The 25,253-nt window shown below is 47.4% G+C and overlaps 1 protein-coding gene across 4 annotated transcripts in view; it reads right to left on the minus strand.

Annotated features, from left to right (window-relative positions):
* Positions 1-25,253, minus strand: part of LOC127581190 (protein spinster homolog 1-like) — a 138,126-nt gene that overhangs the window by 59,611 nt on the left and 53,262 nt on the right. For all 4 annotated transcript variants that reach the window (XM_052035290.1, XM_052035292.1, XM_052035291.1 and 1 more), the window contains 4 exons: positions 17,999-18,135; positions 15,175-15,326; positions 12,724-12,790; positions 11,778-11,920 (listed from right to left, as the gene is read on the minus strand). In XM_052035290.1, coding sequence (XP_051891250.1) covers positions 11,778-11,920; positions 12,724-12,790; positions 15,175-15,326; positions 17,999-18,135 — 499 coding nt within the window. The remainder of the gene's footprint in view (positions 1-11,777; positions 11,921-12,723; positions 12,791-15,174; positions 15,327-17,998; positions 18,136-25,253) is intronic.

Genomic DNA, 25,253 nt, shown 5'->3' on the forward strand with positions numbered 1-25,253 from the left:
AGTCCAGCTGCAGTTATCAGTCAGGTGGTTGCAGCCGATGAACATCAGCACGTCGGGGAAGCTTGCAGTGAGGTCAGAAGCCCATGTTTGCTCTGCCGGTTGCTGTGGGCTGAGGGATAAATAGCAGAAGTCTCCATTCCTTGAGCCTGGGGTTCGGGTGATGTCCTCAATGCAGCAGTGGGCAGCAAACTGTGGGATACAACACAGGTCATCAGCAAGGAAGCCAAGACTGACTGTGACCCAACGTTGGTGGGCTACACTCCCCCAGAGGTTGTCCCTTGCTGGGGCTACAGTCCCCCCAGAGGTTGGTCCTCACTGGGGCTACAGTCCCCCCAGAGGTTGGTCCTCACTGGGGCTACAGTCCCCCCAGAGGATGACTACCTATTACTATTGCGGATTTACAGTCGACACTCGATCCTGCCCCAGGTAGTGAATGCTGTTTTTCCATGCTGTCCTGAAGGAGGCACCATCCTTTGGATGAGACATTATCTTGAGGACTTCGCCGCTCATTTAGCAGGACCAGAAGTTCCCCATGGCACCACTCAAAGAAGAGTGAAGTCAAGTGTTCTCAGCCCTAGCCAATATTTATCCTTCCATCAACTTAACTCAAACAGATTGGTATTTGTGCAAGATTTGCCTTGTACGACATGGCTAGCCAGGCCAGCATTTACTGCCCATCCCTACCTGCTCTTGACAAGGTAGTAGACATCCATTGTTGCAGTCACTCTGGCAATGGTGCTCCCACAATGCTGTTAGACAGGGAGTTCCAGGATTTAGACCCAGCAATGATAAAGGAGTGATATTTCCCAGTCAGGGGACGGTGCCTGACCTCAAGAGAAACCTGCAGGCAGTAGTGTTCCCATGTGCCTCCTGCTTTAGGCACCCTGGTGGTAGAGGTTGTGGGTTTGGAAGTTGCTGTTGGAATGAACTAGGAAGTAACTGCAGTGTTTTTGTAGATGGCATACATTGCAGTCATCCGTGGAGGAAATGTACGTTTAAAGTATTGGCTGACACACCAATCAAGGAGGCTGCTTTGTCCTGGATGGTGCTGAACCTCTGGAGAATTGTTGGCGTTGCACTTGTCCAGGTAACTAGGGAACATTATGTCACATTCAGCGTGTGCCTTGTGGACGGTGGAAGGCTTCAGAATGTCAGAAGGGAAATCACCCACCACAGTACATCAGCCTCTGACCTACTACTGTAGCCACAGTATTTGTGGCTGGTTCATTTGAGATTTCTGGTTGATGGTGACCCCCAGATGTTGATGGTGAGACATTCAGCAATGGTAATGCTATTGAATGTCAACGATAGGTGGTTAGACTCTGGGCTATTGGTCATTGCTCGGCACCTGTGTGCTACAATTTACTTGCCACCGATGCCCAAATGTTGTCTAGGTCTTGCTGTATGCGGGCATGGGCTGCTTCACTAGCTGAGGAGCTGTGAATGGAATTGAACATCAGTGAACATTCCCACTTCAGAACTTCTGGTGGAAGGAAGATCATTGATGAAGCAGCTGTAGTTGGCTGGGCTGAGGACACTGCCCTGGGGAACTCCTGCTGTGAGGTCCTGGGACTGGGATGACGGACCTCCAACAACCACGACATCTTCTGTTATTTGATGCATGATTCCAAGCGCTGAGGTGTTTTGCTTTAGATGCCCACTGACTTCAGTTTAACCGGGTCTCTCGATGTCACACTTGGTCAAATGCTGACTTGATACCATGTTAATCACCATCCCACTCCCAACTGCTGGAATTAGACTGTCTGGTCCATGTTTGGACCAAGTCAGCAATGAGGTCAGGAGCTGAATGACCCTTCCATCACTTTGCGGATAATTGAGAATAGATTGATGCAGTGGCCATTAAGTCCTTTTTGCGAACAGGGTAGATCTGAGCAATATTCCACTGCTGGGTAGATACCAGTGCAATAACTGTACTGGAATAACTTACTCATGGGGCAGACACAAGAGACTGCAGATGTTGGAATCTGGAGCAACACACAAGATGCTGGAGGAACTCAGCAGGTCAGGCAGCATCCGTGGAGGGAGATGGTCAATCGACGTTCCAGGTCGAGACCCTTCATCTGGACTGAGCTACACAGCTGCTGGTTCTGGAGGTCTTCAGTGGTGCGGTTAGAAAGTTGTCTGGTCCCCCTAGCATTTGCTATACCCAGTGCTCTCTCTGTGGAGTGAATTGACTTATCTGGAGACTGGCTTCTGCGATGGTGGGGACCTCAGGAGGAAGACGGATTATCATCAAGAAACAGCACAAATGGCCACAAATGATCAGCCTTGCCTCGAGCATTGCTAGGTTGGCCCTGCCATTGAGGGTAGCCTCTTCCCTCCTCCTCCTGTTGGCAGCTCAGTTATCGACCGCCATTCACAAGACACAGCTGGACTGCAGAGCTTTGATCCGATCTGTCGGGTGTTACTTCACTTGGCTCTGTCTGCTGCGTGTTATTGTTGCTGTGTAGCACGTGTGGTGCTGTGTTGCAGCCTCTCCGGGATAACACCTCACTTTTAGCTACGCCTGGTGCTATGGCTGACACTCCTTTCTCTATCCCTGAATGTGACAGATTAGTGAGAGATTTATTAAATTAATTGGTTTATTATTGTCATATATACTGAGGTACAGCGAAAAACTTTGTTTTGCATGGCATCCACACAGATCATTTCATTACATCAGTACAAAGGAAAACAGTAACAGAATGGAGAGTAAAGTGTTACAGGTACAGCGTAGGATTTAGATTTAAAAGAGCAGAATGATTATAATAGAAGTAATGAGGAGATCTGCAGAGAACAGTTTGCAACGAGTCGTCACGCTCTGGCACCAGGCACAGCAGTTAGACACTGTGGCGGTGAACACTTCTGCTGATGGTCCTCTGCACCTCCTGGATGCCCAGTTTTGTGTTGCCAGATCTGTGCTGAGCCTATCCCGTTTTGCACAATCCCAATGCCACACGGAACGATGGAGGGTGTGTTTGGTGTGAAGGCAGGGCCTCGTCTCCATAAGAGCTGTGCAGTGGTCACATCTACCAACATCACCCCCCAGCAGCGTCTGTCACAGGTAGACTGAGTCCCAGAGTCTCAGAGAATACAGCACAGAAACAGGCCCTTCAACCCACCGAGTCCATGCAGGCCGTCAACCACACACTTACACCAATCGTACATCAGTCCTGTTTCGTTGTTTGCCCCATGTTCCCATCCTCTTCCCCCAGATTCTACCACAGGAGACAATTCACCACAGCCACTTAATCTACCAACACGCATGTCTTTGGGGCATGGGAGGGAACTGGAGCGCTCAGGAAAAACCCACGTGGTCACAGGGAGAATGTGCAAACTCCACACAGACATCGCCAGAGGTCAGGATTGAACCCGGGTCTCTGGAGGTGTGAGGCAGTGACTCTACTAGCTACATCACCGTGAGGGTAGGGTCCAGTGGGCTCTCTCTCCACCTGCCACAGACCTAGTATGGCAGCTGTGTCCCTCAGGATTCAGCCAAGTCACTCTGGGTGAAGGACAGTGAAGTGCCTCAGCCACAATACAATCTGTCCCCTCGCTACTCCCGGTGCTTCTTACAGTAGCCTTCAACATGGAGCAGTAGTCTAGCGGATTTAATGCACTTGCGCCCACCCTGAGACTGAAGCGGTGACTGTCCACAGCTGGGAATGGACCCATTCGATACTGACAGGACATGCAAAGTGCAGCTAGGACTTCAGAGAGGAGGACGAAGAACGGAGTAAACCTGGAGAAGAAATTAAGTTCCTTGAGCAGAAAAGATGACAAGCTGACTTGTGCCCTCTGCAGTTGTAGGTTGGAAAAGATTTTCACCATTTAGACACTAGAGGTAGACAGTACAATGTGCTCCTATGTGCTAAATGGTTAAAAATCAATCTTACCCAAAGTAGAATGAACCACTGAACACTTCAGGTGAAACTGAGCCAATTCCAAATTTGGACCGGGCATGTCGACTGTCCGTTTGCCTCCACAGATGCTGCCTGATCTGCTGAGTTCCTCCAGCGTTTTGTGTGTTGTTGATCATTACACCCCACAGGTTGCTGCCTGACACGGAGCGGTCTCACTGGAACGAGGGACGCCACACTACCACCATTCCTATTCATATGTCCTTACGACATAGGAGGCCATTTAGCCCATCGAGTCTGTGCTATGTATAAGAGCATGTCCACCACTCCCACACTAATAATTTCCCTGCAACTTCCCCTCTCTCTCTCGCACCAGCTTCCCCTAATTGTCTGCCATTCTCTAACACTGGGCACAGTTTGCAGTGACCAAGTAACCTCCCAACTTTGGGATGTGGGAGGAAACTGGAGCACCACGTGGTCACAGGGAGAATGTGTTAACGCCATGCAGACAATACTAGAGGTTGGGATCAATTCCGGGTCCTGGAATTGTAAGGCAGCAACACTGACTGCTGAGCCTCTGCCCCCATTGAAAGCCAAGTTCTGTTGAAATCAGGGAAGCCACAAGTGCGGGCACTCGTTAACAACCCAGGCCTTTCCGAACACAGAAAAACTTCCACTGCTTCAATGTTGCCCATCACAAGGAGCCTCCCGCCGGTCATTGCCACATTCCCCGCAGCAGTCATGACCCATTCAACCTTGTGTGCCCCCAAGGGACAGATCCTGGGGGTCAGGGCTACAACCTACTTCCTCAGAGTCTCACACAGATTCGGGATCCTGCCATTGGTGTAAGGACATGCTCAAAGCTTCCTTGAATAAATGCAACATCCCTCTGATGCCCAGGGATCCTGCCAACGACCAGGCATTCTGGAGAGAACCGGCAACCTCTTGTCCTTGTATTGGGAGCTCACAGAGGTCCTGCATAAATGGCAGGAGTGCACCAGCTCACAACCCACCCGTCCCGCCTGCTATTACACTATTACAATGCCAGCGACCCAGGTTCAATTCCGACCGCTGTCTGTAAGGAGTTTGTACGTTCTCCCCATGTCTACGTGGGTTTCCTCCGGGTGCTCCGGTTTCCTCCCACATACAGGTTAGGAAGTTGCGGGCATGCTATATTGGCACCGGAAGCGTGGTGACACTTGCAGGCTGCCCCCAGAACACTCTATGCAAAATGATTTATTTCAGATCAGATCAGATTTCTTTATTAGTCACATGTACATCGAAACACACAGTGAAATGTATCTTCTGCGTAGAGTGTTCTGGGGGCAGCCCGGAAGTGTCGCCATATTTCTGGCGCCAACATAGCATGCCCACAACTTCCTAACCTGTACGTCTTTGCAATGTGGGAGGCAACCGGAGCACCCGGAGGAAACCCACACAGACATGGGGAGAACATACAAACTCCATTAGACAGTGGCCGGAATTGAACCTGGGTCGCTGGCGCTGTAAAGCGTTACGCTAACCGCTACACTACCGTGCCTGCCTTTTCAATGTGCATGTGACTAATAAAGATATCTTATCTTACTTTGTGCCTGTATAATTTCTTCTGCTCCATAATGCAGCAGTGTCAATGTCAGAAGTAATGTTATGCGCACAACAGGCTCTTCTCACAGTGGCCCTGGCCGATCTTCTTGCCCGTACCTCATTAACTCTGTTCCTCAGTGAATCTGGGAGCCCACTCCCTCACCCTGCAGCCTCTCTCCCCTCCCTGACTGCCGTCGCAAAAGTGACTTACAACAAACACTGCCTTAAGTAAAAGAAAGCCAATCTCTCATATATCTGTCTGCCCCTCCCTATTTCTCCTGTCTCTTTGTCCCCCTCTCTTTCTGCCTCTCAGTCTGTCTCTCTCTGTGACTGTTCCTCTCTCTGCCTGTCAGCCTCTGGCCCTCTTTGCCACTCACTCATAGCCTCGATCCTGCCCCTCTCTTGCCGTTGCTTTTCTCTCTCTGCATCCTGTCCCTCTCTCCCTGTGTCTCAGACTGCCTCTGTCTCACGTGTCGCAAGCTGCTGGCGGAGCCTCTGACCTGCCATGGTCTGTCCATCACAGCGGCGGTGCTTTCAGGGAATGAAGCAGAAGAGTGTGTTTGGAGCAGGAGTCCCAGGAACAGCAAATGCCAAAGTTAATGGAAGGAACTCATTCTCATTTATTTACTGCCCGAAGCCATATGATTGCAGAGCAGTGGCTTGCTCAGCTGTAGGGGCAGGGAGCCTGGGTACAACGATGTACTGAGGTTGTAGCAGGTAAAGGTCACAGCTTGGGGACGTTTTCCTGACTTGGTAATGTGACACCAAGCCCCGTCCCACCCCAGCAGTTGTCTCCTGGGCCTACAGCACGTCACATACAAAACCTAAGGACTTTCTTCCTTTAAGGGAAAGTCCTATAAGTCCTGATGATGGGTCTCGGCCCAAAACATCAACTGTTTGTTTCCCTCCATGGATGCTGCCTGACCTGCTGAGTTCCCGCAGCACTTTTTGTGTATTGCTCCAGATTCCAGCATCTACAGAATTTCTTACATCTGCCTTTTAGGGACCCCTATTTGGTTCCGACAGCAACCTTTGCCCCTCCCTCCAGGGCTTCTTCTTTGTGCTGTGCTCATGAGCTCAGCAGGTCGGCAAAGAGGGAAGCTGACCAAACGGAAGAGAAGCAACAGTTGAGACGTGCCAGTCAGCCTCAGTCCCTTCGGTTAGGCTAGGGAGAGGGAAGAACATGGGTCGGGTCCTTTCCCATGACATGTTCCTATCCAGGACCAAGCTCTTCTGTAATGTCCTCCACAGTCAGGTGACAGACGAAGACCAATCATTTCGGTGGGGTGCCAGACGACAGCTAGCACTCTTGGTATTAACCTACAGCAACAGCTAATAGTTTCAGAACTGGAGTGTCGCTTTTAGAAAATGGTAAATAAATTGGCAGTTCCCCCTATGTCCATGGCATGGAGCTGTTGAGCCACCATTCAAACCTTTCCAGTCGAAACCAAGATCCAAGTCTGCTGCCTGCTATTTTTTGACATTACTACTCGTTTGAAGTGAAAAGAAATTTTACATCTGTTTAATTCTCTACCCCAAAGGGCTGTGAGGGCTCATTCAAAACAGGGATCTCTGGGTATTCGGGAATCGAGGGACGTGGGATTGGTGCAGGAAAATGGTGCTGAGGTAGCAGATTGGCCACGAGCTTGATGAATGGTGGAGGAGGCTCATGGGTTAAACATTGGCCACAGTCTCACCTTGAGCCAGAAGGCTGTGAGTTCGAGGTCCACTCCAGTCCCAAAGCACATTACAGCCGTTTCTGAAGTGTGGTGAAGTTCCTACCGTATAGGGAACATCACAGCAAAGAGACAATGTGCTGAATTGTGCTCACAGTTTTACAGTGAATACAAAAGTTTTACAGTGTTGCTGTCAGAGACATTCCTGAAAGTGTTTGACTGGGTGAGTTGGCAGTGTCCCCGGGCAAGGCTTGAGTGGGTAAGGCGAAGTGTGAGGTGGTACACTTTGGAAGGACAAACTCCAGGGCAGAGTACAGGGTAAACGGCAAGGTACTTGGCAGTGTGGAGGAGCAGAGGGATCTGGGGGTTCATATTCACAGTTCGTTGAAAGTTGCCTCACAGGTGGAAAGAGCAGTTAAGAAGGCCAATGGGATGTTGGCTTTCATAAGTCGCGGGATTGAGTTTAAGAGCCACGAGGTTATGATGCAGCTTTACAAAACTCTAGTTAGGCCACACTTAGAGTACTGTGTTCAGTTCTGGTCGCCTCATTATAGGAAGGATGTGGAGGTATTGGAGAGGGTGCAGAGGAGATTTACCAGGATGCTGCCTGGATTGGAGGGTATTGAATATGAGGAGAGGCTTAAGGTGCTAGGGCTTTATTCACTGGAAAGGAGGAGGATGAGAGGAGACATGATAGAGGTATATAAAATATTGAGAGGAATAGATAGAGTAGACAGTCAGCGCCTCCTTCCCAGGGCACCAATGCTCAAGACGAGAGGTCATGGCTTTAAGGTTATGGGTGGGAGGTTCAGGGGAGATGTCAGAGGGAGGTTTTTCACCCAGAGAGTGGTTGGTGCATGGAATGCACTGCCTGGGGTGGTGGTGGAGGCAGATACATTGAACAGGTTCAAGAGCTTGTTGGATAGGCATATGGAGGAACGTGAGATAGAGGGATATGCGGGAGGAAGGGGTTAGGTAGTATGAGGGTGGTCTGATGGACGGCACGACACGGTGGGCCGAAGGGCCTGTTTTGTGCTGTATGGTTCTATGGTTCTATGGTTCTATGGAGTGTTGCACCACCCTGGGTTGACTTGCCTCTCGGAGACCAGTCAGCCTCCTGAAGTGTCACCTCCCTCAGCCTCTCACATTGGGAAAAGCCAAGTCTGGTCCAGGGGCAAGAACAATCACACCTAATAAACAGGCAACCTGTTGACCCAGACACTGGGGAGAACTCACCTGTTCTCCTTCAGACTAGTGTCATGAGATCTCACATAACCACTCGAGAGAGCAGAGAGTCTCCTGTCAACAGGAGAGAGAGGCAGGAGGCCATTCAGCCCCTCAATCCTGCTGCACCATTTAGTGGACCTTGGCTGATCTTTTACCTGTATTCCTGTACTCATCCTGATAACTAAACCCAATCAATTTCTGTCTTGAATACTCTCAGCAACTGAGCCTGCATGGCCCTCGGATAGAAAATTCCAAAGATTCACTCCCCTGAGTGATGTCCCACACCACTAGGTTCAGGAACAGCTGCTTGAACCGACCTGCACAACCCTAAGCCCACCTCAGCAACAGGACACTACGGACCAGCTCTTGCACTATTTACGGACTTACTTCTAATTGTTTTTTTTTTAACTAATGTCTTGTTTTGCAGAATCTTTTTCTTCACTGCCTTGTATAGCTTATGCACAGTTTTATGTATAATTTATGTTCTGTGTGTTGTCTGAATCGATGTGCCTGCAATACTGCTGCAAGCAAGTTTTTCACTGTGCCTGTCCCTCATCGTACTTGTGCACACGGCAATAAACTCGACTCAAACCTTCTTCGATTTCAACCCCGAATGTCTGGCCCCTTATTTTAACACCGTGAGCCCTGGTTCTAGGCAGTCCAGGCAGTGCAAACGTCAGCCCTCCATCTATCCTGTCAAACCCTGCTGGATTTTAGAAGTTTCAATGAGATCACCTTTCCTCCCTCTAAACAGCAAACAGTCTCTCTGACCTCTGCCCACAGGACAACTCCCCCTTTGCTGTTCTCCCCTCATCACCTATATCCCTGCACCCTGCTACCCTGCTGAGGGATATGGCTATGGGACATCCCCAGGAGTCCTTCCTGCTTCCCTTTAGTCTGGGCCTCCTGTCTCTCTGCCAGCACCAACTGCTCTCTGACACTTGTTAAGGTCACACAGAGGAAGGAGACTCCGCATCAGTTAGCTTGGACGGTTAAGTGCCCTCCCCTCGGACTGATCCAGTACAAAATCTCACCTGGGGCATTTTCCTCCACCATCTGACACTTGTGCCTGCGCTCAGCTGTCACTGGGGCCAGAGTCCCCCAAGGTCATCCCTCTGGCGTCAGCAGCTGCCGGAACGTTTGGCCGTGCTGTCTCGCAAAGGAGTTGCGTGCGTTTCCTGGAAACACGGCTCTGACCGTCGGGAAAGTCTTCCATCTGCGTACTGAGGGGGTGGAAACCCTTCCTGTTCGTGGAAAGGCCTGGGAAATCAACGGGAGCTGCCTGAAGTGGTGGGAAGTCTGAGATGTCACCTTATCCCTGACTGAAACCACGGCAGACGGTGATGTCTATAGCTCGCGGTGACCTCGCTGAAACCACAGTGGGCAACAAATTAAGAGGCAGGGCAGAGATCTGTTGTGGCTGCTTGGAAAGAGCTGGTGGCCAGTAAATTCAGAATCAACGTGACCTTGACATCCTTGGAGAGAGCAGTCCATGTGGCCAAATGTCATATATCTCAGTGATGAGAGCCTCGGTAAACCATTGTTCATCAGAGAGGTCCAGGAAGGAGGTGGAGTCATGGAGATTGAGGAAGGAAGCTCTTCCCTGGTGGGCATGTTCTTGCCCTCTTGCCCTGAGGTCCCTGACCCCCTCCTGAGTGACCAGCCACGGCCATTACAGCCACTCCAGTGAGGGAGTGATGCTGTGGTGTCACCTCTGAGGTGCCCAGGGAACGACAGGTGCTGGAGAAAGCACTCTCTGTTAGTCTTAGCACGCTCTGTGAACTCTGAGCAGCCTGCGGTGAGTTCTGCAGCCTGCCCAGTCAGGTCTCTTGATGTCAAAAAAGGTGTCCCTTACTCTTACTCTCCCAAGAGAAATAGGAATGACCAGTTGCAATGGTCTCCTGGTTGTGCTGAGACTGTTCTATGAAGGGCAGAGGTTGCATCTTTCTGCTCCAGTTTGTGACAGGAAGGTCAACATTAAGCACTGTGCAACACGAGATGTGTCACTGAGAAAGGCGAGCGTGGATCTCACCTGGGAACACCAGATTCAACTCCCGCATGTGTCCAGAAATGATCGTGAGCACAATCTGATCCAGGTAAACATTCCTTATAAAGCCGGGCAGGTCTTAGCTGTCCTCTAAAGGAGGTAAGTGAGAGGCATCGCGTAACAGTTGGTGACTGCAGAGTGCTGTTCAGCTGTAGGAAGGACAGGCAGGTTGCAGTGCAGCTGGACAGAGCAAAATGTAAAGGAGTACATTTTGGAAGTAAGAGAGAGGGGCAAGATGTTCACAGTAAGAGACAACTGTAACACTATATTCTGCATTCTGTTTTCGTTTTACTACCTTATGGCATATTTTGTTTGGACGACATGCAAAACAAAAGCTTTTCACTGTATCTCGGTACGTGACAATAATAAACCAAAAACAATACACATTGCAGTAGAGAAACAGTGATAAACTTCTCCATGGGTCAGTGTGCATAAAATGGACCAAATCGTAATCTGATGTTCTGATGAAATGTTAACTGAGATTTCTCTTTCCACAGATGCTGCCTGACAAGGCTGAGATCTTCCAGCATTTTCTCTTTTTACCTCAAAATTCTAATTGTTTGGCGACGTATCCAGGGTTGTGAAGTACCCCTGCAAGGAAGCCATTCTCAACATCCACAACCTTAGCTAGGTTGCATTTGATGCACTGAATTGCAGGAAGGAAGTAAAAGCAATGAGAAAAAGGGATGTTATCACAAATGAGTGGTTACAATTACAAGCAAAGGCTTGGGAAATTGTTTTTTTTACTGGAGCTGAGAAGTTAAGTTATGATGCAAAAGTGGCTGTCATGTTTATAATTAGATAGAAATGGTTTCTCGAGTGAGGTTAAAATGAGTGAGCATTCATTCCAGATAATTAAAGGTAACCCTAGCAAGTTTTCTTCACAGAAAGCAGAGAATATTGCAGAATCACGTTCCTTAAACTTATAGCAGATATCAGAAGAACCGTTAAAGAAGTAAGCACATGACCTGAGGCCCTTCGGCCCAACGCGTCCCTGCCGACTACTAAGCACCCTTTGACACTAATCCTATTCTAACCCGTTTTACTTTCTCTACATTCTCCTCATCTCCCCCTAGATTCTATCATTCAGCTTCACACTCGGGGCAATTTACAGTGACCAATTAACCCACCAACCTGCACATTTTGGGGATGTGGGAAGAAACCCACGCGGTCACAGGGAGCACATGCAAACTCCACACAGACAGCGGTCAGGATCGAACCTGGATCGCTGGAGCTGTGAGGCCGTGGTATATTCTGCAAGATACTGTGACTCTGGGTTTGGAACCGGGCAGCTGATTCCAGGCTTATAATCACTGTCGCCACTGCCATCTGCACAGATTGAAGAGAGACAAGGTGTCGATAAACCTCACACCAGGAACCTACTTTGTCATCAGGTATTTGAGATCCTGAACCCAGGAGGTTCTGGGGTTCCAGGACTCTGAGTGATTTTCTGCTGCTCCTCGGGGAGGGTTTGGCGTCAGGAACACAAGGAGCAATATGGCAAGAACACCAATGCACGGGGTCACCTGTGGGAGCAAGCAGACACAGCACACTACTAACTTAAATATTAACCAGAAACTAAGGCAATAGTATTTATGCATTTACACAAGGGGAAGGTAGTTCCCCAAATATAACCTCTGAAAGAGACTCCACTAAAGCATTACTAGAAGCTGTCTCAAATTCTCCACCCAAGATGGGACACATTTTTAATGTGTGCGGATTGCGTGAGCATTAGATCATTCTATTGGTTAAGACCCAGGCATTAAAGTTTCTGACATCTGTGAGCAATTGCTGAAGATACGAAGGGCTTCTTCTCTTCACCTGTATGAGGGCTATCTGCAAGATTATAGTAAGCAAATCATATAGCAAGAGGGTTCATTATTAATGCTTTGCCGTGCTACCTTTGGTTAGATGTTTGGTGCAGTGTATGGATACAGGAGCCACCTACAGGAGAAACCAGTGGCATTCAGCCTGAGCTACTGACTGGAGATCGACATGACTTTAGTTGAATGGTTTCTAATATGCAACTTCAGGTTAACAGCTTGTTTTACGACTCTCCTGGTTTCCATTTCATTTAACTTCGATTGAGATAACAATCCATAGCAATGCAGTACAGGCCGACAGTTCACAAAGGACCATTTTACACCTACATCAATTTCCCCTTCCTCGCTGATGAGCATCCTTTGCAAGAGAATGTGGGTCAGGCTTTGGAATCTCTCTCTTGTGCAGAGAAAGTGTTGTGATATTACACTGGGAGACATGCTATAGAAATCCCTAGAGCAACCGATCTACAACAGGAAGCATGCAATTACATATCAATCAGTCTTACCCTCAATCCCCAGTGCCAATCTTTAGTTAACTTCAGCATAGTAGACCCAAGGATGTAACCAAGGCCACTGCAATAGAACAAATATGTTGCATTTATCTCACCAAATCTTCCAACACATAAGCAGCATTTTGTGTTTCAGAACCTTGACCACTCAACTCACAATTTGATGACATTAAACTTCCCTACTCCAAAGACATTTCCGGCATCAAAGACGGGATACAAGAGCCTGGAATCTAGAGCAACACAAGAGGTGCTAGAGGAGCTCAGCGGGTCAGGCAGCATCTGTGGAGGGAAATGAAGGTGAAGGGTCTCGATCCGAAACGTCGACTGTCCATTTCCCTCCATAGATGCTGCCCGACCCGCTGAGGTCCTCCAGCTCCTTATATTGCTCCAGAACTGGATGTAACACAAATCAGTTCTTATTTCATTGAAGGGAACCTGAAAGGAAGTCTGTGGTGATTAACAGACATGCATTTTGTAATTCATATGCTCATTCATGAATGGAGCCTTTAAACCAATGATGGTAGCCTGAGTGAATGACACCATGACCCTCACATGCAAAGTCACGTGCAAGGGAGAACACTCACCAAATGATGGAACAAATACTTATTGTGGACTCTTCAGCACAAATTTCAAAAATGGAACTTACTTTAGGTGTGTTTCCTAAATACTGGGACCTAAAAGACAAATGACACCTACACATGGTCTTGGATGACACAAATTTGTTTAACATACCAAAGATGTGGTTCTTTTCTGAACAGTCATTGTAAACTCTGATAAACATTTTAATTAATTTGCACACTTTTCCATTTGTTTAAAATTGTCAAACATTGACTTCTGTTGAAATGGAGAAAGTGCCTAAAATGTACAAATAGTTTTTATTTACTACAACAATGGCTTGGCATCCTGTGGAGTGGTTGTGTCCACAGGAACAGATATTGTCCTAGTTTTTAGCCAAGGGACAGTCTTCTGAAGATAAAGACTGAGGAGAGCACTGGAAACCAGCCCCACGTCTTCTCCAGTGAGGGTCTGGGACCAGCCACACAGAAGATCAGTGGGTAAATGGACCATCACTTTCCCCAATGTACTGATACAGTGATTAGTCCAAGAATGTGAATTGTGTTTCTGTGCTAAGGGGTCGATCTGTCATTTCATAGCCATAAAATGGAGTTGTTGTTAAGAAATAGGATTGGAGTTTGATTGGAGCTAAGGTGTTGTTAGACTGGAGAACCTTGAAGCTCTGAATGCATTTTTCAGTATTTGACTGCACATCAGAAGCATCAAGGAATTAAACCTGCCTTGCATTCCTCAAGTAGCATTCCACAACATGTGGGAGGGGTGGCATCGAATTGGAGGTTAGGTCGAAGATGTGATTTGGGTGTGCAATGGGATGGGGTTGGTGAGGTAAATTCTGGGTTGGAATAAGGGTTTAAAGGGCAGTGTGGGGTGATGAGTAGTACTGGAGCCGGTGGCCAATTTAGAAGTGGCAATGGTGGCAGTGCTGGAGGTCTGGCCGGGAGCAGGAATGGGATGGAGCCGTTGGTAGAGGGTAATTGAGCGATTGGCTGGGGCTGGGGTGCACGTTGGTGACTGGATGAGGGGATATGGTGGCGGGTGATTGTGTGGGAGTGGGATAAGGGGAGAAATGAGGTTAAAGTGGTGGTGGTGCGATTGGACGAGTGTGGGATAATGGAAGGGGAGGCTGATTGGGAGTGGAGGCGAGTGGAAGGGATTGGGAGGCTGCTGTGAAATGGTGTCAGATGGGGATAGGAATGAGGCGACGGCTGACTGAATGGAAGTGGTGGGAAGTTGGAGTGAGGGTAATTGAATGGGACTGTTACAGGTTACCAGGCGCAGTTGGGGAGGATGGGTGTTAAGTTAATGTTGAGCTGGCAATGGTGATCGGGGTACAGTCCACATAAGAGAGAAGCAGGGGGCCACCTGTCCCTGAGCCTGCTCCGCCATTCATTAAGATCATGGCTGATCTGATCTTGACCTTAGCTCCACTTGCCTGCTGGTGCCTTATGACTTTGAGCTCCCTTATACACCAAAGCTCTTTCTGAGCCTTGAATCTATTCAGTGATTCAGCCTCCACAGCCGTAAAGGGTAAGAGATGTCCAAGGGCCACCACCCTCTGAGAGAAGAAACCTCCCCTGGACCAGGGGGTCCAGTGGGAGTGCAGGTGACTGGCCAGCTTTGACCAGTATCACATTACCTTCTCTGAGGCAGTAGTATCCATTGAGGAAATTCAACCCACCGTACCCCCGACCCTGTGCCAGAAAAATAAGGCTGCAGTGGTATGCGGAGAATGACTTGAGGTGGTCCCAGCCACAGGAGCTGCAATTAGGGTGAGAATTAGCTGGGGGGGGGGGGCAGGGGGGAATCACAGGTACTTAATACCCACCTGCCTCAATGTCATCAGTGTTACAAGCACGGAGGGAATGCACGTACCTTCCTACTGGAATCGCAATGTTGAAGATGGAGAGCGCCCACGTCCTTTGGACATCTACGAAAAGGTCTGCAATAATAGTGGGTGCAATTGTCGAGAAGCTAGCTTGCCCCACCCCAACAAACGCCAAGCACAAAATGAGCCACCAAAAGCCCTGAGGAGAAAAGCAAGTTAAAAAAAAATTTGTGAGCGGAACCAGAGAATCAAAGACATTTCTCAGTCTGTAGTGTCACTGAGAGCTCATCCAGTAGTCACATGGGTTACACACACCATCCTTTCTCCTCTGAGCTCCTTGCCTCAAAGGCATCCCTATCCATGGGGCCCAGTGTCAAGCAAGTCAAGCACTTTCAATGCACACCAATTCACTGCACCAAATTGGCATTGTTCTGACAACCATATTCAGGCTCCGAGATCGAAAAATAGGAATGTATGATTCTGGTTTTGGTTTCAAGGTCTTTAGGTGCCTCGATGCATCAAAATGAGGAAGGAGTTTCTACAAAGTGCTTTCCAAACCCATGATAGACACCATCTGGAAGGACAAGGGGAGGGGGAGGATGGGTTTAGCATCATTTCCAAGTCACACTTTCATCATCACAGTATCTAAATCTTGGAATTCCCTATCTAATAGAGTTGTGAACATCTCAGGAGGGCCACGTTCTATTGAATGGACAATGAAAGATGGCTTCAACATTGATGCCTGGATTGCCAGAATGAATGGGGAGAAAGATGCTTTAACTCCAAGTGCAGTAGGTATATTCCATTCTACAACATCGCAGGGCCTAGATAAACACATACACCTCTTTAAGTGCTACCTTTTAAAGCAAACTGTATTTGGAATTTCCATCCATTAAACTCCTCAGTGGAATGACAATCAATAACTGTTCACTCAGCCAAACAGTGGGACATGCCCTCTTCTCATTACTACCATCGGGGAGGAGGTACAGGAGCCTGAAGACCCACACTCAACGATTCAGGAACAGCTTCTTCCCCTCCGCTATCAGATTTCTGAACGGTCCATGAACCCATGAACATTACCTCGTTATTCCTCTCTTGCACTATTTATTTATTTTTGTAATTTATTGTAATTTTAAATTGAATGCTGGTTTGTTCCAACCATCAGTCATTCAGGCCTCTGCTGTGAAACCCCCTTGCTAAACATCTCTTAGTTTAAGAACCTTGGCAAATATGAGCACTTCGAACAATATTCAGGCTACCTTTCCCCTCCTCCCTCTAAGATCCTTCTGCGTTCAACATGTGTTTCTGCCCGAGTTCATTTCCATGCTGTGCCTTGAGATGGCTTTCCCCTTTAACATTGCTATAAAAATGCAGGTTGTCCATGTTATTGCCTGAATCCCAGAACTTAGACAGTGGGTGACGGCAGGACAAAGAATAGATTTTCTCATCAGCTGACAAGCAGACACATTGGACCAATGTTTTTTTCATTTGCAAACTTGAGAGAAATTCAAAGCTGCAAAGAAAAAAACATGGGAATGCATGTCCATTCATTCTGCAGCTCCAGACAATAAACATACTGTATATTAGTGCCAGTCACAATGTACCAACTGGAACGACTCTTACCTGTGCCGGATGGCTACTGATCCAGTGTAAGAACCAGGATGGAATGAAAGGTTACAAAAGAAAACAACTGCACGACAGCAAGATAACTCCCGGTTCACCCAGAAGACAAGGCACTCAAGCCCTGGGTACCTGTCCTGGCTGTGACAAAGGAGAACCACAGCCAAAATGGAACTGGCATTGGATGGCCAACCTTCACAACCGCCCTGGAGTCTTCAGAAACAAAAGATTAATCTCTGGGAACTGTTGCACAAAACCCAGCTAAGAACAACTGGGCAACAAATACATTATTTGAAGGGTTTTGTTTTTTACTTATAAAATTATTGGATATGTAATATGGACTGTCTGGGTGACATTTAAGAATCTTCCAAATGAGAACTGTGTGCTCCTGAGTGGACATGTAGAGGAAGTCGAGTAGATGGTTAGTGGCCAGTGGTGGACTATGGAAGCAGGGATGGCCAAAGTGGTTGAACACAGGATTTGATGAACCTCCAGGAACGCACCCGACCCGGAAAATCCCAAGTTCATGGCCACTTGCTTTTAGGGGTGAAGTCTCGGCAGCTGGTGAGAACCGAATCTCAACTGGTGTTCTGAAGAAGGGGAAGGAGAAATCTGTGAGTAAAGGTTGGGACTGGGCCAGGAAATATCCCTGAATCTGTCCCACTCCTTACCTTCCACGTCCTTACCTTCCTCCCGCTCAGGTTTGACACCATTTTGTCACGACATTAGGATTTAACTTCAGTTTACTTTCTCTCCTACCGAGGCTTTACTTATTTACCTGGATTCTCCACTTTAAGATAGAACTACTAAAGTTGTTGACAGAACACTTCAGTTTATTGATTTGGTGCCACTGCTGTTTCCAACCAGAATAGAGATGGTTGGTTGATTCTCCCATTTGGTCATAGCTAGAGACTGCTGCAAATGACTGGAATTTTTTTACTGGTGAATTCACCCTGATCTTATCAGGAGGCATTGACCACAAGTTCTCCCAGACTGTTACTTTGGAGTCAATAGGCACTGCTATAAAATACACAGTTCCCCATCTCTCTTCCATTTAATGGCAGACACAATGGTGTCAATAAACACCATGTCATATGTATAATAAGCCTCCTGCTTCTGTCATGAAAACCAGCCTATTCATAGACAATGAGCACAAGCATATAACAATACAGAAGAGCAGAGGAAGAAGAATTTCGCTCTTCAGCTCTAACTTTGACAAGAAGATTGTGAAATAAAGATAAATCAGCCTACAGACTGAGTAACGAAGGATCCTGCCAGCGTCGCGCTGCACCATATGGCTATTCCGATGGCCATGAGCATCTTCCTGTTGTATCGATCACCCAGGTAACCAAACAATGGAGCCAATATCATGAAGCTGCAGATAAGGACTGAACAAAACAGGCAAGTCAGTGATAAAATAGGCCCAGAATTTGAAGTCAGTAGCGGGTTGCCCTTACGGAGCGCCAAAGGCCCTTTTGCTAGACATTTGAGCGGGGAGGTCCTGAATCACGGCAGGACAATCCTAAATCTCACCTCAGTGAGGGCAAGAGGGAACCAGGGGAAACCCAGCCCAGAAAAACCACTGGAAAAACCTTTGAAAGACAGCCAAGCCACACCTTCTGGGTGGCCAAAGCTGCTGTGAATGTTTCTGACATTCCAAAACTATTGAAAGGATTTTTTTTATTTTAAAAAGAGTAATACAGGTATTAACACTTAATATTTACTCAATTAATAAAATCTGAACACCTTAGTCCTTGCTGATTGTTCCCCTTCAATGACATTAATGGTAAAGCATGCCTGCACCCGGTCTAATCTACCATAATTCGTCCAACAGATACCCCAGTGTAGGTGCAACTTTGCACTCTGTCACTGGGTGCAGTTCTCTCTCTGACAAATGTCCGTGGAGAGGTTTGGGTTTCTAGAATATGCGCACCTCCACGAAAAGCCCAAACTTGCAGCAAAACGCGAACGGTGAGTTTCTCCCCTCAAATTCCGCCTCAATGCGTCTCAGCAGCTGCTCAGAGATGCCCAAGCGAGCAGCTCTGCTGCTATCTGCGCAGGCACTGCACAAACCACGCCGCTCAGTCCTAGCACTCCCAACTCGAAGAGGGGGTGGGTTCAAATCCCACTCTAGACACTTGAGAATGTAATCCAACCAGACGGAGTCCTTCACTGTTGGGAGTGCCACCTTTTGAATGAGGCAGTAAACTGAGACCCATCTCTTTCCCTAGGTGGACATAACGGACAGAAAGCAAGTGAGTTTTCTTAATCAAAATCTCCAAAATATTGCAGTTTCTGGGATCTTGCCATCATGTTTTTCCTTCATTATAGCAGCAACTACCCTTCATAAGTCTTTCACTGACTTTTTTAGGACATCTAAGGTTGTGCAATATAAATGAGCATCTTTTCTTCACTCATTTCATTGGAGTAAGACACCATTTATCACAAAAGATGCCCCTGTGCTAGAACAATTCAGCAACTTCACTCTCCCTGAAAAGAGAGAAGATTGGGAAGCTGGAAAATGGCAGGGGAAGAGGATGCAGGTGAAAAAAATTCAACTGAGAGGATTGGAAAGGAAGGTGATGTCATGAGAGCTCACAGAATAGGCACTGAAGTCAGACAAGGAGGAAACCATTTTAAAGCTGAATTACAAGAGAGAAGAGCCACAAAGATGTTATTCATTCTTCAGGATCTAGGTGATCTGGGAAGGCCCACATTTATCGTCCATACTTAACAGCCCTCCGAGTGACAGTGAGCTGCCATTTTGAACTGCTGAAGTCCTTCTGATGAAGGTACTCCCACAGTGCGGTTGGGTCGGGAGTTCCAGGACTTAAATCCACTGACATGTGGAGAATATTCCATCACGCTCTTGATTTGTATTCAGTGGAATGGCTTGGAGATGTCACGAGGTCAGTTGCTTGCCATAGTACACCCAGCCTCTAACCTGCTGTTGTAGCCACAGTATTTATGCAACTGGTCCAGTTGGCTCTGATCTTTGGTGACCCCCAGGATATTGATGGGGGAAGAACCTGGTGATCATAACTCTACTGAATGTCAAAATGGATGGTTAGACTATCTTGTTTGGGGATGGTCATTGCAGAGAACTTGAGGCACAAATATAACACCACTTATCTGCTAATGCCTAGGCATTGTCTACATCCTACTGCATGCAATTTTCTGAGGAGTTGTGACTGGAGCTGAACATTGTGCATTATGACAGAAGGAAAGTCACTGATGAAGGGCTGAAGTTGGTTGGGCCTGGTGATGGTTGACCTCCAACAACCACCACCCTCCTTGTGCAAGGTGTCACACCAACTATCGGAGCACTTTTCCTGGTCAGTGCAATGGTTAGAGTTTCACCCAACACAAAATGTCTCCATTTATGCTATAGGACAGATGCCATTAAGCAGGAAAGATTGCAGAGACTCCTGAACCACTTGCCCATGCCAATCGCTCTGCAGCCAACAATTTTGGGGTGATCCGCTCACTAGTGTGGTGTCCATGATGACCTCAACGTTGCAGATATTTCATAGTGAGTCCAAGCACATCTCTAGCTGTGCAAAGCTATCAGTCTGGCACTGCAGCTGGACACGCTTCCTACACATATGGTCATCTGATTTCCCACGTAGCACAGGAGGGGCATTCCACAGGGCGAGTTTTACTGCTGTGGATGCAGGAATCAGGCAGAGCAATTGGCATGGGCAAGTAGTGCAGGAGTGCCCCATGGCCACCCCCCTTTCATACAGATGTACAGCAATGGATACTGTTGGGAGGGACGGCCTCCCAAAGGGAAGCAGGAACAACCAGGTCTGCTGCACAGGAAGGGGCAGGGGGGCAAAGATTAGGAGAGCTAAGTGATGGGGAACTCATTGTAAAGGGAGCAGACAGGCAGTTCTGTGATTGCAAACAAGGTCCTCAAATGGTATGTTGCCTCTCAGGGTCTGGGATGTCTCAGAGTGCCCACAGGACATTCCAAAAGGAGAAGGTAAAGCAGCCATGGTCCACACTGGTACTGATGACATAGGTAAGTATATACTCTTGTTTCTTCCCCCATCCCAAAGACGTGGGTTGGTAGGTTAATTGGCCGCTGTAAATTTCCCCTTGTGTGTAGGTGAGTGGAGGGGTCTTGCAGGAAGTTGATGAGGATGTGGAGAAAGTAAACAATGGGTTTAGTTTAAGTGGGTGGTTGATGGTTGGAATGGACTTGGTGGGCCGAAGGGCCTGTCTCCCTGCTGTATGTCTCTCTATCATTGGAACCTAAACTGCATCTATTTTAATGCAAGGCGAATGAATGGCAAGACAGATGAACTTAGAGCTTCAGTCAGCACATGGGAATATGATACTGTTGCAATCACGGAGGCATGGTAGAAAGAAGGGCAGGACTGGCAACTCAACGTTCCAGGGTATAGAAGCTTCAGGCGTGATAGTGAAGGACACAAAACAGGAGCAGGCATTGTAATATTGATTTCCATCGGTGCATTAATGAGGGAGGAAAAACACGGGCAAGTGGGGCTAGCTTGGTAGGCACCATAGTCAGCATGGATGAGTTGGGCCGCTTTCCATACTGTATTACTCTGTGACTCTATGTCCTGAAAGACTCTTCAATTGAGGCCACATGGTTAGAGCTTACAAAAAGAGGCAATCACTTTGCTGGGGGTTTACTACAGGCCTCTCAGTGAGTCAGCAGGAGAAGAACGAATGTATGATAGCTCACAGAGAGGTACAAAAACAAAAGGATTATCGTAGTGGAAGATTTCAACTGCACCAACATTAACTGGAATTGCCTTAGCAGGAAAGACCTTGAGGAGGTGTAAGTTTTCAGGAAAGAGCACATGGATAATACTATTAGAGAAGGGATAGAATCAGATCTAACCTTATGGGACGAAGCTGAATAAGAAGTTGAGGTGTTTGTGGGTGAACATTTTAGGAAAAGTGACCATAACTCAAAGTTATACAAGACGGTCGTGAGGCTGCATTTGGAGTATTGTGTTCAGTTTTGGTCTCCCTGCTGCAGGAAAGATGCCATGAAGCTGGAAAGAGTGCAGAGGAGATTTACAAGGATGTTGCCAGGACTCAAGGGACTGAGTGATGGAGAGAGGTTGAGCAGGTTGGGACATTGGAGCGTAGGAGAATGAGGGGTGATATTAGTATAAAATCATGAGGTGCATAGATAGGGTGAATGTGCACAGTCTTTTCTCAGGGTTGGGGAATCAAGAACCAGAGGACATGGATTTAGGGTGCGAGGCGAGAGATTTACTAAGAACCTGAAGGGCAACATTTTCACCCAGAGGGTGGTCAGCATGAGCTGCCAGAGGAAGTGGTTGAGGTAGATATATTAGAAACATTTAAAAGGTACTTGGACGGGTCCATGGATAGGAAAGGTTTAGAGGGATATGGGCCAAATGCAGGCAAACAGGACTAGCTTAGATTGGCATCTTGGTCGGCATGGACCAGTTGGGCCGAAGGACCTGTTTCCGTGCTGTATGACCTTATGACTCTTAAGTTATGGAAAAGTATAAAGGTAGTCTGGAAATCAAGGTCCTGAATTGGGGAAGGCCAGTTTCAATATCTTAAGGCAGGACCTAGCAAAAGTGGACTGGGAATAGATACTTGTGGTAAATCTATGTCCGAGAAGTGGAATATTGAGAGTTCGGCTCAATGTGTTCCTGTAAGGATGAAAGTTAAGGAAGGTAAATCTAGAGTGTCAACTGATATCTTTGGTTTGATAAAGGGAAAATTATTAAGGGTAATGGCAGATATGGAGCACTGAAAGCAGGCGAGACCTTTCGGGATTGCAGAATGTGTAGGGAGTATTTAGGAAAGAATTTACAAGGGCAAAGAGCAGCTATGAAGTATAAGAGGTTGACAGGATCGAATCCCAAAGCATCTTAGAAGTATATTCAGAGCAAGAGGGTAACCCTGTACAGAGTAGGGTCCTTCAGGGACCAAAGGTACAATCTGTGTGTGGTGCAAGAGGATGTGGGTCAGCTCTTAAATTCACATTTTTCATCTATCTGTGTTCACTAAGAAGAAAAACATTGTAGTTGCAAATTCTAAAGCATGTTAACATCAGAAAGGATGATGTATTGGATGTTTTAGTGGGCACAAAGGTGGATAAGTCCCCAGGGGCCTGATGAGATGCATCCCAGGCTGCTATAGGAAGCGAGGGAGATTGATTGCACCTGACAGAGGTGCTTAACTCTTCACTGGCCGCAGCTGAGGCACCAGATGACCGCAGGGCAACAAATGTGGTACATTTATTCAAGAAAGGCAGCAGAGATAAGCCAGGTAATGGTTGGGAATGTTTTGGAAAAGAGACTGAGGGACAGGATTAATCTACACTTGGAAAGGCAGGGGTTAATCAGGAATAGGAGACCACAAGAGACTGCAGATGCTGGGATCTGGGGCAAAATAACAAACTGCTGGAGAACTCAGGGGTCAAGCAGCATCCATGGGGGGAAAATGAACAGTCGATCTTTCTGGTTGAGACCCTTCATCGGGGATAGTCAGCACAGCCTAAATGGTGGGAGATCCTGTCTGACTTATCTTTCTCATTTTATAACTACCTGTCTGGCAGATTTTCACTGTACCACAGTACATGTGACAATAACAAACCAATTCACCAATTAACCAATTTGATTGATTTTTTTTTTAAGTAACAAAATATATTGATGAGGGCAGTGCTGTTGATATAGTCTACGTGGACTTCAGTGAGGCCTTTGACAAGGCACCACATGGAAGACTAGCCCAAAAGGTTAGAGCCCATGGGATCCTCGGCAAGTTGGGAAATTGGATCCAAAGTTGGCTTGCTATTGGGAGACAGAGGGTGATGGGGGAGGGTGCTTTAAGATTCAAAGTCTGTGATCAGTGGTGTAGTGAAGGGATCAGTGCAGGGACCCTGAATGTGTGTCATATACATAAACAATTTGGATAAGAAAGTGGGAGGTGTGATTAGCTACAAAAATTGATGGTGTTGTTGATAGTGAGGAGGATAGACTACACAACGATATTAATCAGCTGGTAAATTGGGTGCAGCAATAGCAGTTGGAATGTAATACTGATAAGTGTGAGGTGATGCATTTTGGAGGGTCTAACAAGGGTAGGACATATGCCATGTGCAGTAGGGTCCTATGAATATTGAGAAACACAGGGACCCTGGTGTACAAGCCCCTTGATCCCATGAAAGTGGCAGCATGGTAGATAAAGTGGTGAAAGGGGCATACAGGAGCCTTGTCTTCATTAGCCAAGGCATAGAATATAAAAGCAGGGAGCTCAGGGCACAACTTCATAAAATTTTCATTGACCGTTGTGTGAAGTTCTGGTCACCACACTGTGGGAAGGATGTGACTGCACTGGAGAGGGTGCAGAGGAGATTCGCCAGGACTTTGCCCGGGATGGAATGTCTCAGTTATGAGGAGAGGTTGAACAGGCTGGGTTTGTTTCCCTTGGCTCAGAAGAAGCTGGGGGAGAGGGTAGAACCCCATAGTGGTACAGCAAATGGTGAGGGGCGTATATTGGGACGATAGCGGGAATCCTTTCCCCACAACAGAGATGGCTAAAATTAGTGGGCACAGGTGTAAGATGTAGTGTTAGGAGGGTTAGAGGGAATCAGAGGGAGAAAGTTCTTTTCCCTAGAACACACTGCCTGAGAAACTGGCAGAGGCAGGTACCCTCACAACATTTAGAAAGTATCTGGACAAGCACTTGAATTGTCAAGGCATGGAAAGCTATGGACCAAGTGCAGGTAAATGGGACTGGCGATCATAGGTACTTGGTGGGCAGCACGGACATGGTGGGCCAAAGGGTCTGCCATGTGCCGTATAACACTATGTGACTATGATCCATACAAGTTTCTTCTATAAGTAAAAACAGAGGATATTATAAATTCTCTTTAGCTTTCAGAATGAATTCTCTTGCTTTGATAGTGGATTTTGATGTTGAGGAATGGAGCTTTCCTTTCAAGTTGGGGCATCATCATTTCCATGTGAAAGCACCCCCTTCTCCAGCAGTCCTCACTGCTTCCCAGCTCCACAAACACTCTTCGTATCAAGTCAGCATACTCCCTACCCATTCTCAATGCAGCTCTCTGGCTTCATTCACCACAGATCTGCAGTATAGGTTCGCCATGATTTAATGAAACAGCAGAGGAGGCTGAGGGGCTGAATTCCCTCCAAAGAAACATCCCCGTACCCTGTTCCTTCTCCTCCCCAGTCTCCGATCTGTGCTGTCTCCTGTTCCCTCAGCTTCCACGTCCCCCACCACACTCCCAGCACTCCGTTTCACCAGCACATCTCAGTCCAACCTGGAACATCTAGCCTGAAGTAACACTGGAAGCAAATCCAATCATTTCTAACAGGAATCTGAAGGTAACTTTGCAAAGGAAGAGAATGTCAGGACAAATGAAAAAGCAGGAGGCAGAGGGACCGAATGAATAGCTCAGTCTAAAGAGGTGGCACAAGCATGCTAGATTGTACCCTCAATTCTTCATGAGCTTTCCCCCATTCTC

Source organism: Pristis pectinata, chromosome 21, assembly GCF_009764475.1.
Source record: "Pristis pectinata isolate sPriPec2 chromosome 21, sPriPec2.1.pri, whole genome shotgun sequence".
Taxonomy (NCBI): domain Eukaryota; kingdom Metazoa; phylum Chordata; class Chondrichthyes; order Rhinopristiformes; family Pristidae; genus Pristis; species Pristis pectinata.